The sequence below is a fragment of the Neophocaena asiaeorientalis genome, unplaced genomic scaffold (assembly GCF_003031525.2).
Source record: "Neophocaena asiaeorientalis asiaeorientalis breed wild unplaced genomic scaffold, Neophocaena_asiaeorientalis_V1.1 scaffold7, whole genome shotgun sequence".
NCBI lineage: Eukaryota > Metazoa > Chordata > Mammalia > Artiodactyla > Phocoenidae > Neophocaena > Neophocaena asiaeorientalis.
Window position 1 is genome coordinate 20,325,965 of NW_020185337.1, and position 14,347 is coordinate 20,340,311.

Sequence of the window (14,347 nt, forward strand, 5' to 3'; positions counted from 1 at the left end):
AAGCAGGAGAGCCGAGGCATTGTCTCAGTGATTGAAAGGCTTGACTGTGTACTGTTTGGAAAATCTCAAGCTGTTCCATCTTCGTTTTGCAGATGAGGAAACTTGGGTTTCAGAGACTGTGACTAGCCAAATACTCTGCGGCAGGTTATTTCCTTGCTGAGATTTGGAACGTACTGCCGTAGTACCAGTGCCCAGTCTGTGGGAGTCCCTTCTGTAAACATGTGCAGAAGCCAGGATGGGGACAGTGGCTCCAATATAAGCTGGAAAGTTGTACCTAAAAGAAGTTCAGGATCTGTGAGGTGAATACAGGGTCTGTTTATCTCTACAGTTGGGCAAAAGTTCCCCCACTTCCCACTTTGTCATTCTCCATTTCCCAGGTCTGTGGACTTGATGAACTTAGTCTGTATCTTTCTTATCCACAAAATAGGGATCCTCATAGTGTCTGCCTCCATGGAGGTGTGAAGATTAAATAAGGTAATGCCTGGGGTGCATGTAAAGTGGCTGGAAGTACCTGACTCATAGGACGCGCTCCACATGTCTTAGCAATTACTGTTACATCCCACAGGACGTCACAGTGGTTACTGGCATCACGCCAGTTCATGCATGACCCCCTTGGCGGGGACTGGAGTAGTGCCGTCCTCCAGGATTGTTCTGTGCATCAAACCAGGGCTGGTGGGCCACATCCAGCCCACTGCCTATTATTTGTAAATAAAACCTTACTGGAACATAGCTATGCTCATGCCTATTTGTATGATCTGTGGCTGCTTTTGCACCATGATGGCAAAGTAGTTGCAACAGAGACCATTATGGCCCGTAAAGCCTAAAATATTCACTATCTGGCCTTTTATGGAAAGTTTGCAGACCCTCGCATTAAACCAAGAGTGCCTGTTCCCAACAGTTAGAACACACAGGTCCATGTGCCAAACGACAGTGGCCTCTCTCAGTATCATTCCCATTAAACCCATTTGCAGAATTTATGCTTCCTGTCTCTGTAGCTTTAGGCACTGCTGTACTGGAGTTCCTGAATCCTCAAGAGTGAGGGTACATTTCCACCTGGGAATACAGCAGGGGCTCCACTAAACCCGAAACTAGCAGTATGTCTGCCACTTAGTCACTTTGAGATCCTCACACTGGTGGAACAGCAGGCAAAGGAAGCAGTTACTGCATCGTCATCTCTGTCAGGAGGGGCTAGACTTCACAGCTACATAATGGGGCAGGGGATTCACAGAGGGAACTCGGTGTTTCCATGCTAGGTGGTCATAGTTAACAGGCAGTCTGGTAAAGGACTAGGGAACCAAGGGCTCTGTGCCCTTAGCGATGAAGGCGTGAATCATTCGAACAGGCAAGCAACCTAGTACAACTGAAGTTCTGGCCAAGCACGAGGAACCTCTAAAAAGGACGGTAGAGGAGAGAAGTAAGAAGTAATTCTGGGCTTGTGGCCAGCAGCAGCAGTGAGGACTAAGCAGCTCCACTGCCCCTCCTGTATTGTGTTTTCTAGAGATTCTTGCTGACCTCCCTCAAAAAGTCCAGAGTGCACTTAATGGGGGCATGAGTGCACCGGCATGGTGAATGGGGTAGATGGAATAGATGGCGCTGCCGCTGTGTCATATCTCCTCTGCACCTCTGTTGGGTCGCGGCTGTGGTGGACGGCTCCACGTGAGCTCAGATCATGTTGACGTCAATTACCCCTCCTCCAGCCTGCACCACAAATCTCTTCACTTTTCTGCGCTAGGGCCTTCTCCAAAGCTGAAGGAAACTGCTCAGCCCGCGTGCAAGTGTAGCCTGAAACTGCAGGGGTGTTAACACCCCAGGAGCGCCCGTCAACCAGCAGGGATCAGAGCCAGTGGACAAATGCCCCAGGCTTATGTTCTTCAGATAAGGAATTACAGGAGGCATTCCGCAGCCTTCTCAGAGGTGGAGTTGGGCTTCTGTGCCTACAGAGTCAACTGCAATGACACACCTGTATATGAATTTCCTCCTTTCCTGGCTCACTCTTGTTTCCTACTCCAGGTTCCTAGTATCACCTGAACTCAAGTCCTTGCCTTGGTTTTCTTTTAGAGGATCACAAGCTAAAACATATTCCTGTTAAGACCAGAAACAAGACAAGCATGTCTACTATTATTGCTAGCCTCTAACACGGTACTGTCCGTATTTACAAATGAGCTGGTCTTCTACATAGAAAACCCAAAGAATCAACGCAGAATCTATTAGAGGTAGTATAGGAGTTCAACAAGTATGATATATGTAAGATTAATTTATAAAAAAAGTAGTAATTTTCCTTTATGTCAGCAATAATGAACTAGAAAATATAATGGAAGACAAGATACTGTTCATAGTAGCAATAAAACCATATTAAAGAATGCATAAAATCTTTAAGAAATTTAAGGAAACAGGGCATTAAGGAAGTTCTGAATAGATGAAGAGTTCTGTTTCTGATATTGTAAACACGTCAGTTCTACCCAAACTAATGAATAAATTCAATGCAGTTCCAACTAAATTTCAGCAGGACTTTCTGCTCTCTTTCCTCCTCCCCTACCCTCATGCCCCGGGACCCATCAAACTTGTTCTGACATTTATATGGAAAAATAACAGTACACAAAAATAGCCTAGTCAATAAAAAGAGGGCCAAAGAGGAGAACACATATGAAGACCTTAGCACATATGAAGGAGGACATACTACAGAGTCATAATAAAAACTATTGTGCAGGAACATTCAGAGATGGGTGTAAGAGGCTAAAGGATTCAAAAATAGATACATATGTACATGAACCTGAAATATATCAGTGATGCCATGAACAAGTAAAGAAAATGACCTATTTAATAGAGAGTACTGATATAACTGGCTCAATTCTGTGGAGAAAAATACCTATGGACCTTATGCAAAGTTACTCTTAAGATGTATTCAAAGTGAAAGTAAAACTGTAAGTTTAATAAATAAAAGTTTGTGACCTTACAAAGGTCTCTTTAAAACCCCCAAAACAATACAGGAAAAAAAAATACTGATGTATATTACTATTAACACATGAACACCAAGGAAACACTGACAAAATTACCAGTCTGATGAGAGATATGAACAATCCAAAACTGATAAGGGATTACTATTTAAATCACACAAGGAACTTATGCAAATCAACAAAATAGACCATGACCCAGTGGAAAAACAGACAACGAACAGAAACACACCTGTTTCCCATTAGATCAAAGTGTACTATCTTAAAGATCTGAATGGGCAATTCACAAAAAGGAAACCCAAATGTTGAACAACTATATAAGGCAACGTTCAACCTTATTAGGAATCAGAGAAATGCAAAATAAAATGACACCTTACTTCAAAACCATTCAGTTACAAAGATTAGGAAGCTGGATGGTACCAATGCTGGAGAGGGTCTGGGTAGAACTGGTACTTTCATGCATGTAGTGAAATTGTAGACTTGCTGCCGTTATTCTGGAGGGCAACCTGCCAGTTCTGGGTGAAATTAAACGTTTCTATGCCTGGGACTCAGCATCCCACCTCTTGTTACGAACCCACGGAGGAACTCAGGAAAAGTCAACAGGGGAATCACGTATGAAGATTTTGAAACAGCACAAGTATCAGAGCCAACCATTCACTATAGGAATGCGTAAGTACAATGCAGTGGCTGTACGTTAGGAAACACTAATATAATCATCAGAATAACTTACCAGAGGTACCTACTGCGGAAGAAGTAATGTGTCGATCGTTGTTTCTGAACATGGAAAGATGCCTTTTGCAAAGTCTAAGCCTTTACCATTAGTCCCATGATACAAGACAAATTACCCAACTGCTTCTACTTAAGAAACAGACAACTCTTACATCTGCTATTAAGTCTTTATTAGGAAGTAAAGTGCTCAGTATTACACATTAATGAAACTCTTGATTGTTGAGAGACTTGCATATGTAACAACTTCTTAATGATACCAATATAGAGGGGAAGATGATAGGGGAGGGAGAAGGAGGTAATTCTCCGTGACTAAAGAAGAAGAAAAAATACGTAACTTATGAGTAAAGAGAAAGAACTCTGCAAAATTTTACAGGTGAAATGAAAAACAGTATGATAATAAGTATCATAAAGACTTTCTAGTGACCATAATTGATATATGGCACATGGTCAGTACACATGGATGCCACACAATGGCTGCACTTCAAATTGAAGTTTGTTTACATGTAACAACATGGTACACATACATAAATACGTACACTCAATATCCCTGGAATGCAAACTTTAGTACCTAGTAATAAAGAACTTTGTGTAGCATATTCAAAAGAAAGCAAAGATGGAGATGAGCCGTGGGAAATAACTGTTAAAGAAACCCAATCTGTAGCACTTCTGTAGAAGCCAGCTAAAAAAGGCTGGTTTTGCTCATGTTCTCTTTGAAGATTTGACTGACATATGCTACCAGTTAAATAAACAACGATGTGAGTTTAAACGACAGTATTAGAAACAGGCCTCGCGGCTATTCCCCAGGTGAGCGTTATTCACCAGCACTGCATCCTCTCTTGCTCTCAAAGGTCAGCTTACTCAGTTTTGAAAAATAAGATTTTCAGTTTTTGTTGAGAAATAGGTTTCTTCCCCATAAATTTGGTGAGGCCCCCTCCTATTGAAAAAAACAAACAAACAAACAAATGCTGCAAACTCAAAAACTTTAGCTTATACCTTCTGATAACGGTTGAACTTCCAGTAACCAAAACTCCTTTTCATTAAATTAAGCTCCACTTGGGTTATAAATTCTAGTTTTGAAACGCAGGGTCAAAGGAATTTGAGTTCTGTGTTCTTAAAGTGGTATAAAACTCAAACCTTAGTTTTATAATATTTTATATGAATTTCAAAAGTCCTTAATATTTTGTGTAAAATGAACATATTTACTCAGTTAAAACGTTCAGTACATCCTAAAAGATTTAGTAAGTTGACCTTCCTAGATTAGTTACAACATTAAATTCAGTTGCAAAGAAGTTGAGCCACATGGGAAAAGACTATACGGATGAATCTTTATATTAAACTAATTATTAGAAAAAAAATCAAATTTAGTGATTTGGCTCCTTCCAATTCTACTGTGTTATGGTCAGAGATGACACTGCAACCCACAATTGGTCTTTAGTGGTTTCATGCAGCTCGTTTCAAATGAGTGAAAACAGTGTAAAAATTAAGAGAAATTGTTAGTCCCCCCAGGCATTAGATATGATAAAATAACAAAAGAGCATAGTGTTCAACAACATTTATCGTAACCATTCATACAAATTCTAGCATAATGACTACATACCCATTCTATGGTTTGGGGTTCTTTTCTAGCTCTTTTAGAAAAGTGCACCCCAGGAAGGTAGTTGAAATAAAAGGCTCCTTTCTTAAAAGAAAGCTATGTATTAAGCCCATGAGCGAAGCCTCAGTGGAAAGGAATGCCCCTATTTTCCCTTCACACACTCGGCAAAAATGACAATACTGATTTTTGTGATTGGAAATAAAAAACTCAGAAGCCTTTTCACAGTTCTTTTTTTAGCTTCAAAAGGCCACTTCATTGTCAACTGAGGAGACTCAGTTATGGTACCAAGTGGGCATACCACCCAATATACTTTACAAAGATTTTCTTTTCTGTACTCAATATTTACATCTGGATTTCTTAGATGAGAAAAAGAAAAAACATCTTCTTTGATCCATGGGCAAAGTTTATCTAAAATAAATTAAAGTGCAGAAGAACTAACGATGGGTCACGAAGGCCAGCATCACGTATGGTGGTCAGGGCATATAAATAGTACCTGTCACGCAACTCAGGACAGTCGCCTTCTCACCTACGAAGAACACATACAGTAGCACATGTCCTACACGTGGATATGGGAACTCCCGTTTCCACCTCCACCTTCCATTCCTTCTGCAGACTGGGAGGAAGAAGGGCGGGAGCTCCTGGGGCGAGGCTGACCATTTGGTCCCACCGGTGTGCCTACACCAGGACTTATTTGGGAAGCTGCATCATCGGATTCCCAGCGTTCCAACTCTTCCCGCACCAGTCGTTCCATCTGTTCCCTGTGGATTTCACTGTCACGACCCAGCCTTTCATCCTAATCAAGGAAGGAGAAACCAAGAAGTTGAGGCAGAGTGATGCACCCTCTCGTACTTAGAAGTTGCCTTAGGAAATCTGGGGACCCAATCATCTGTACTTAGGTAAGGCTGGAGCAATAACACCAGCCTTAATGGCGATTCTGAGAAGCAATGGAGTAATTTATAGTAATAAATTTATAGTAATAAATTTATAGTAATTTATAGTAATAAATTTATAGTAATTTATAGTAATTCTACAGTCCGGTTAAGGCAGTTCGCATCAGTGTGAGGAGTATTAAGAAAGCAGCACCTCTGGGTTATCATTTTATCTGCACTGATCTGCAGGTACGGGGAAAAAACATCCTCTCAGATTAAGGGTTACAAACTATGACCCTGACACTTTATAGCATCAGGGTGATTCTGTTTCAGACGACCACTGACCTCAGCCACTCCGTCCAGCAGCCTTCCCAGCACCTCCCTTCTCTTCAGTTTGGCCCGCTCCATGATCTCCAGCTTCACTATCACAGCATCAATCTTGGACACAATGCTGCCGATGGAGTGTTCCATTCGGTCCACCCGTCTCACTAGGCTGCAGGAAACGTGGTTGAGAGGGGCAAAGCCACCTTGTGTTGCTGGCTTTTCGGCCCAGTTGGTTTGTCAAATGGAACTGCTAAGATTTTTTTTTTTCTTAAACAAGATTATGATCTAAAACACTTTCTAAATAGTCTCAAACTTTAGAGAGAAACTCTTACACACTGCTGGTGGGAACGCTAAATGGCACAACCTTTTTGCAAGTCAACACTGTATCAGAAGTACGCCTATCAGAGAAAGGTATGCCTGTTCTTTCTTTCAGATATTCCATTTTTTGAAAAGTTTTAAAGGACGTAAGTATGTGCGTAATTTTTGGCTACAGGGATATAGGGTTCTGCTTATTAATAGTGGGTCACTGAAAAATGGTTACTTTAAAAATTAATCGACGATTGCTTAAATATACTATTCTTCATCTATACAACAGAATTCTAAGAAGACACCAGAAATTATACTGTGACAATATTTAATGCAACAGAACGATGTTCACATTCTAATGATGAAATAGAAGGATGTCAGCTATAATGTAAATAAAGAAGTTAGAAAATAGTATGCTCACTTACGATCCTATTATTTTGAATAAACAAAATGCTATATAAATACTTTAAAGACATTTAATAGGAGACAAAACTTCTGGAATGGTGGCATGAGAGCCCTGGAGGCCCTCTCCCCATCGAAACAACCATAACTTGTGAGAATTATTCTTTTTTTTTTAATTTCTGGAAATTTTCTTAAGGGCATACAACAAACGAAGAAGATTTATTTAAGAAAATCCACTAAAGCAGCTGCACAGCACAGGGGATCTGCTCGGTGCTTTGTGACCACCTAGAGGGGTGGGACAGGGAGGGTGGAAGGGAGACGCAAGAGGGAGGGGATATGGGGATATATGTATACGTACAGCTGATTCACTCTGTTATACAGCAGAAACTAACACAATACTGTAAAGCAATTATACTCCAATAAAGATGTTAAAAAAAAAAAAGAAAATCCACTAAATTTCAGTAAGAATACGAGTGAGTGATACTGGAGCCACAATCTGCCCTCTCTCTTGCTCCCTAGGTCAGTGTGACAGAGCTCCACTGGGGGTGGGTGCGGCAAAGAACACCCACTCCTATCCCGTCAGCTCCTAGTGGGGGGCTACACTATCTCCCAGGGAGCGGCAGGCTGCCAGCATTTCTCATCCCTATGCCTCCACCTCCAAGTCCACAATGCAGAGGCTCTAATCCAGGCAAGAGTGGATGAGAGGCAGAAGGCTCTTTTCTCCCACTCAGCTTCCAACGGTAGGGCGGATTTTCCATGCTGGGAGAGGTGAGCTGAGAACGCCAAAGGCTGCCATCCCAGCCCAGCGCCTTATTCATGAAGCAGGGGTGTCACTGTGAGAGAGATGGGCCAGCCGCTAGTTCTGGAGCAGTGGCACAGAAGTTTTGCCTAGGGGGAGAATCAGGCCATAGGACAGAGCTCCAAAGCTTCCCCAAGTGAACTTGCTTTAATTTGGAACAAACTGTGGGTAAAGTCAAGCCTAAGAATGCTCTCGAAAACAGGGGAGACCGTAGTGATAAGCAGTTAAGAGGAGGCCGGTCACTTCACGAGATCATCAAGTTAAACTGTTTACCCGCAAGTTTACCAGAAAGAACCAGGGAAAGAGATAGCTAAGAAGACAGCTAAAGACTGGCTTCAAAACCTAACCCCTGCAAAGGGACCTGAATTTCACTGCATCACACTGTGAAGAAATCTGTATCCCAAGACATTATTGAAAACAATAGGCCGATCAGCCAACAATTAGCAGAACTGAAGGGGCAGACGTAATATCAACAGAGGCAGAAGGCTTAACAGAGAGAAGAGGAAAAGGGAGAAGACAATGCAAGCCCTGCTAAAATCTCTGTCTTCCCAGGATGACGGTGTGCATGGTCAGGGTGTGACCTCTGAGAAGTGACATCAGCAGCTTCACAATGCGGGGGAAACAGACTTCACTAAAAAACAAACACACAAATGACAACAAAAACAAGCTCCGGGGGGAAGGGGAATTTATACATATATACAATATTATTTAACGTCTCCAGGTTTCAAAAAAAAAAAAAATTACGAGACACAAAGAAAAAGGAAAATGTGACCCATACACAGGAAAAAAAAAGCGGGCAATAGAAACTTCCTTTGAGAAAGCCCAGATACAGATGGACTCAGTAGACAAGTCAAGGTAGCTGTTCTAAATATATTCAAAGAACGAAATGAAATCACGCGTAAAGGAAAATAAAGGGCAGTATGATGGTCCTGCCTCATCAGGTACAGAATATCAATAAAGGGAGAGAGACTGTTAGAAAGAACCAGACAGAAATGCTGGAGTGAAAAGAGTAAGACATGAAGTGAAAAATTCACTAGAGGGTCTCAAGACTACATATGAGGCAGCAGAAGAAAACCCAGCAAACTTGAAGATAGATGGGCAGAAACTATGCAATCTAAAGAAAGAACGGAGAGAAAAAAGGATGAAGAAAAATGAACAGAGCCTAAGAGAAACATGGGATATCATTAAGACCCCAACTACACATACTGGGAGTCCCAGAAGAAAAGGAGGGAGAGAAAGGAGCAGAAAAACATTTCAAGACACAGTGGTTGAAAACTTCCTATATCTGATGAACATATTATGCATCCAAGAAGTTTAATAAACTCCAAGTAGGATAAATGCAAAGAGATCTACACTCAGATATATAGGAAAAATACTGAAAGACAAAGGTGAAGAAAAAAATCTTGAAAGCAGCAAGAGAAAAATGACTCGTCACACACAAGGGAACCTCAGTAAGACTAACATCTGTCTTCTCGTTAGAGATAGTGGGGGCTAGAAGGTAATGAAGGTGAAATAAAAATATCCCAGATAAAGAAAAAGTGAGAGAATTCATGCTAGCAGGCCTGCCTTAGAAAAGACACTAAAGGAAGCTCTTCAGGCCAAAAGCAAGTGATTCCAGATAGTCATTAGAATCCACATAAAAAACCAGAGAGCACTGGTAATGGTAATTATTTAACTATAAAGGATAGTACAAATGCATATTTCTTCTTTTTTCTCTTAACTGATTTAAAAAGCAATTGTAGAAGACAATATGTACATACTTATATTACTGGGTCTATAACATATAAAAATGTAATAGTATATTTGATAATAACAGGACAAATGAGGTAGGTAAGAGCAAAGTTGCATTGGAATACAGAAATGATATCAGATAGTAACTTGAATCCACAGGAACGAACGAAGAGAACCAGGAATGGTAAGTAAGAAGGTTAATACAACAAACTCTATGTACTTATCTCTTGTTTCTTGTCTCAGCTCCTTTAAAAGATATAACATTATATAAAGTGATAATTATAAGAATGTAATGTTGGGTTTGTAATACACATAGGTAAATGTGTATAATAATGGCACAAAAAGGGAGCGGAGTTGATAGTTATATAGAAATGATATTTCTATATCTCACTGGATTAATTAACTTAGTATAAATATGAAGTAGATTCTGATAAGTTGATTTGTATATGTTAAGTCCTAGAGCAGCCACTAAGAAAATAACTAAAAAATATTGTGAAAAAAATCATTAAAGGAATTAAAATGTTACACCAGAAAATATTTACTTTATGTAAAAGAAAGCAGCAAAGAAGGAAAAGAGGAACAAAAAAGACCTATAGAAAACAAAAAATAAAATGGCAAAACTAAATCCAATTATAGCAATAATAACATTAAATATAAATGGAGTAAACATTCTAATTAAAAGGCAGAGATTGTCAGATTGGATAAAAAGACCAGATCCAGCTATATGCTGTGTAAAGGAGACACACTTTAGATTCCAAGATACAAACAGGTTGAAAGTAAAAGGATGGAAAAAGATATATCATGCAAAAAGCAACCATAAGAAAGTTGGAGTTGCTATAGTAATGTCAGATAAAAAAGACTTCAAAACAAAAAAATTTACTAGAGATAAAGTTGGACATTTTATAATGACAATAGGGTCAATCAATTAGGAAGATACACCAATTATAAACACGTATGCACCTGACAAGAGAATTCAAAATATACAAAGTAAAACCTCACAGAAATGAAGTCGATAATTTAATAATAAGAGTTGGGGAATTTAATACCCCACTTTCAAAAAGTGGATAAAACTAGGCAGAACAACAAGGAAATAAAAGAACTGAATAACACTAAAAACCAAGTAGACCTAAAAAAACATCTATAGAATATTCCACTCAACAACAACAGAACATACCTCAAATGCACATGGAACATTCTCCAGGATATACCATATGCTAGGCCATAAAAACATAAAAGAATAAACACATGTAAATGGAGACAAAAACACCACAATGTTAACTGACATTTTTGGTTGCTGAGAATTTGAGAGATTTTAATATTTTCTTTTGTTTTTCTTTATTTGCTAATTTTCCTATAATGAACATATTACTTTTATAAAAAGAAAAAACACCAATAAAAGTTATAAAAAAGAACTGATGATTAGTAATGGAAAAGACAAATTGAGAGAGGTGGGAAGAACTACTGAGTGTCATTTTGATTCCTGTCAACTCAAATTCTGCCAATTCCTTTATACTTACACTTGAAACTCTTCGTAAGAAACCCCACTGGAGATGCTTCCCCTCCTTCTGGAGCTATGCCCACTGTCTTCATCATCATCCTCCTCAGAGTCATCCAGGCTTCGAGGGAAACTTCGGCTGCTCATGGGGCGTGGTAAAGAGCTGTGATCCAAGTCCAGGTCCTCCTGGAGAACATGGTATCACTGAGTGATGAGCAGGAACCCCCAGACTCCACAGAAGCTTCACTGAGGGCATGGGCAAATGGGAAATGGGTGTGTGCCATTTACCCAGGATTTCTGTGAGGTTAACACCAGACTGTGATTCTCACACTTTTCAATTTTAGATTGGCAAATTTTCAAAACAGATTTTAATGACCAGCAAGAAGCTGCTAACTTTTTGTTTGGACAAGAAAGAACAGTAAAAACAGAGCAAAGCAGAGAAAAAAGTAAATGAAGAAATATATTATCTTTTCATAAAAGTTAACATAGGTAATAGCTACAAAGGAAGGAAGGATACAATCTTAGAATAAGAACTGTATTAAATACAGCCACGTGAAAATATTACTCATTGTCTTCTTGTTCATATTTCACTATGACTGAAGTTTTTCACCTATTGGCACTGTTCGGTGGAGCAGCATTTGGAAACCACTGTTCTGTACTGTCTCCTCATAGGAAACTAACTTTTTTGTGTGACATTAATTTGTATTTTCTGTACCTCAATTACCATGATTTTTTGTTTGTTTGTTTAACCATTTATTCATTTATTTAATAAATGTATTTAGTTTTATTTATTTATTTTTGGTTGCATTGGGTCTTTGTTGCTGGGCACGGGGCTATCTCTAGCTGCAGCAAGCAGGGGCTACTCTCCCTTGTGGTGCCCAGGCTTCTCACTGTGGTGGCTTCTCTTGTTGTGGAGCACGGGCTCTAGGTGCGCAGGCTTCAGTAGTTGTGGCACGCGGGCTCAGTAGTTGTGGTGCATGGGCTTAGTTACTCTGTGGCATGTGGGATCTTCCTGGACCAGGGCTCGAACCCGAGTCCCGTGCACTGGCAGGCGGATTCTTAACCACTATGCCACCAGGGAAGCCCTTAACCATCTATTTTTAAAGTTAAAGCTTTAAATTATGTTTTCTGATTATAAAAGCTCATGTAAGTTTATTTTTAACAGTTTCATTGTAAGTATTCAAATGGAAGGCAGCTGTTAGTTTTATTTTATTATAAATGATAATTTAAAGAACAACTAATTAATTGTATCTCTCCTGAGAAATCTTTTTTTCCCATTCTCACGGACACTGTGAAGTATATAACCACTCAGGTTTCCCCTCGAGTGGCTTTACTAGAAAGCTTAGGGCTAAATTTGTTGCTCAATCTTATTAAGCATATGTATTTTTGTGGAATGCATTTTTTTTTTAGTTTCATTCACATTCAGTTTTATATCTCAGTTTTGTTTTGCTTCACTCTTCTATTTTTTTACATTTATGCTAACATTGCATTTTAATATATATATATTTAAAATTTTATTTTCTCTTGGAGTGTAGCCGATTAACGATGTCGTGACAGTTTCAGGTGCACAGCAAAGTGACTCAGCCACACATACACACGCATCCACTCTCCCCCAAACTCCCATCCTTTTTGGAGTAAGCAGGGTACTACTACATCAACTGAGAGAGAGAGAGGAAGAAGGAAACAGAGAAGACACACACACACGCTCTCAGTAATCCACTACTTAGTAAGGTGTTTGAAACATGGTAGGTAAAGAATCAATCATGTGCTCCTAAACTAGACCCACCCTCTCTTTTTCCAGGTCGTCTCTCATCTGCTGGTGCTCACGTTCTGTCAGTTCTTGGTCTCCATCCTGGTCGTACTTTGTGAATATTGCCTCAATCTCTGCATCAGTATGGCCCTTCCTGAAATTAGTGAGAGGTTACAGATGAACTCATTCATGTACATGGTCCAGCCCAAACACAGAGACATCCACATGCAGGAGGAAAGGAGAAACTGCTGAGTCAGGGCCAGTCCTCCTCTTACAATACATTCCAGAAAGACACCCACCTCTGAAAAAGAAGTGTCTTCATGAGCACTTGCGTCAGCCTATCACCAAGGATTTATCTTTACACAAGGACTTTCCCAGGGCCACAGAAATTGTGATTCTTACCCTTTGAGATCTTGTCGAAGTTCATCAAAGTTTAACTTGCCTCCCCCCTGCCGCAGACTCTCTGAAATGTCATCCACGGTATTTTTCTTCAGTTTTAGTTTGACCAAGGCTTTATGGTAGCCCTGTTGGAAAGAAAAGACTTGATTTAGTTTATCCTCCTTTTGCATTTGCTCTGCCTTCCAATTACAGTGGTAACTACTGTAAACCCAGTGGCAAGAACAGTGCCTGATGTAAGTGGGCCACAAAACAAGTATGTGTTGGATGAATGATGGATGCATCCCGAGTTGTCTGTGAAGCTCTTGTGGGAGAGTTATATGGGAAGAGTGAGGGTCTTTCCATAAATCAAGAGCTAGGGGCCTTTTGGTTTGTATTCACGTTTAGGTTAGAGGAATGAAAATCACTGTGTTCCACAGCTGTCTGTCTCAGAATATGTAGGAATGTGCAACAGTTCTTAAGAAACTGTTCTTAAGAAACTGGTAATTTCCTTACATATGTCACGTGTGTGAAAAAATTTTGGTGACTCACTAACAAACGTAGTAAGGTAGATAGCTAGTGGGAAGCAGCCGCACGGCACAGGGATATCGGCTCGGTGCTTTGTGACAGCCTGGAGGGGTGGGATAGGGAGGATGGGAGGGAGGGAGATGCAAGAGGGAAGACATATGGGAACATATGTATATGTATAACTGATTCACTTTGTTATAAAGCAGAAACTAACACACCATTGTAAAGCAATTACACCTCAATAAAGATGTTAAAAAAAAAAAAATTTCGGTGACATGGAGACGAGGATCTTTCACGCATACATGGCAGGCAGACCTTGCTATGCACGGCAGCACGGGGCTGTGCAAACCACCGTGCAACGTGTGAAGCGATGCAAACGATCAATAGGAAAAATTATGATTGTTCTGTAACCTTTAAAACTTCTGTCAAAATGTTAAAACGTTAAAACCCCCCTTGGTGTTGGTTATAAATTTTACGGAAATTTAAAAAATAGT

General features: G+C 39.9%; 1 protein-coding gene across 3 annotated transcripts in view; it reads right to left on the bottom strand.

The window, feature by feature from the left end:
- Nucleotides 1-3,828: 3,828 nt before the first annotated feature.
- Nucleotides 3,829-14,347, bottom strand: part of PKD2 (polycystin 2, transient receptor potential cation channel) — a 48,460-nt gene continuing 37,941 nt past the window's right edge. For 2 of the 3 annotated variants that reach the window (XM_024736168.1, XM_024736167.1), the window contains 5 exons: nt 13,353-13,474; nt 12,987-13,104; nt 11,223-11,386; nt 6,489-6,636; nt 3,829-6,067 (listed from right to left, as the gene is read on the bottom strand). In XM_024736168.1, the coding sequence (XP_024591936.1) occupies nt 5,831-6,067; nt 6,489-6,636; nt 11,223-11,386; nt 12,987-13,104; nt 13,353-13,474 (789 nt within the window). In that variant the 3' untranslated portion in view covers nt 3,829-5,830. The remainder of the gene's footprint in view (nt 6,068-6,488; nt 6,637-11,222; nt 11,387-12,986; nt 13,105-13,352; nt 13,475-14,347) is intronic. The other variant, XR_003002005.1, reaches the window with a different exon arrangement.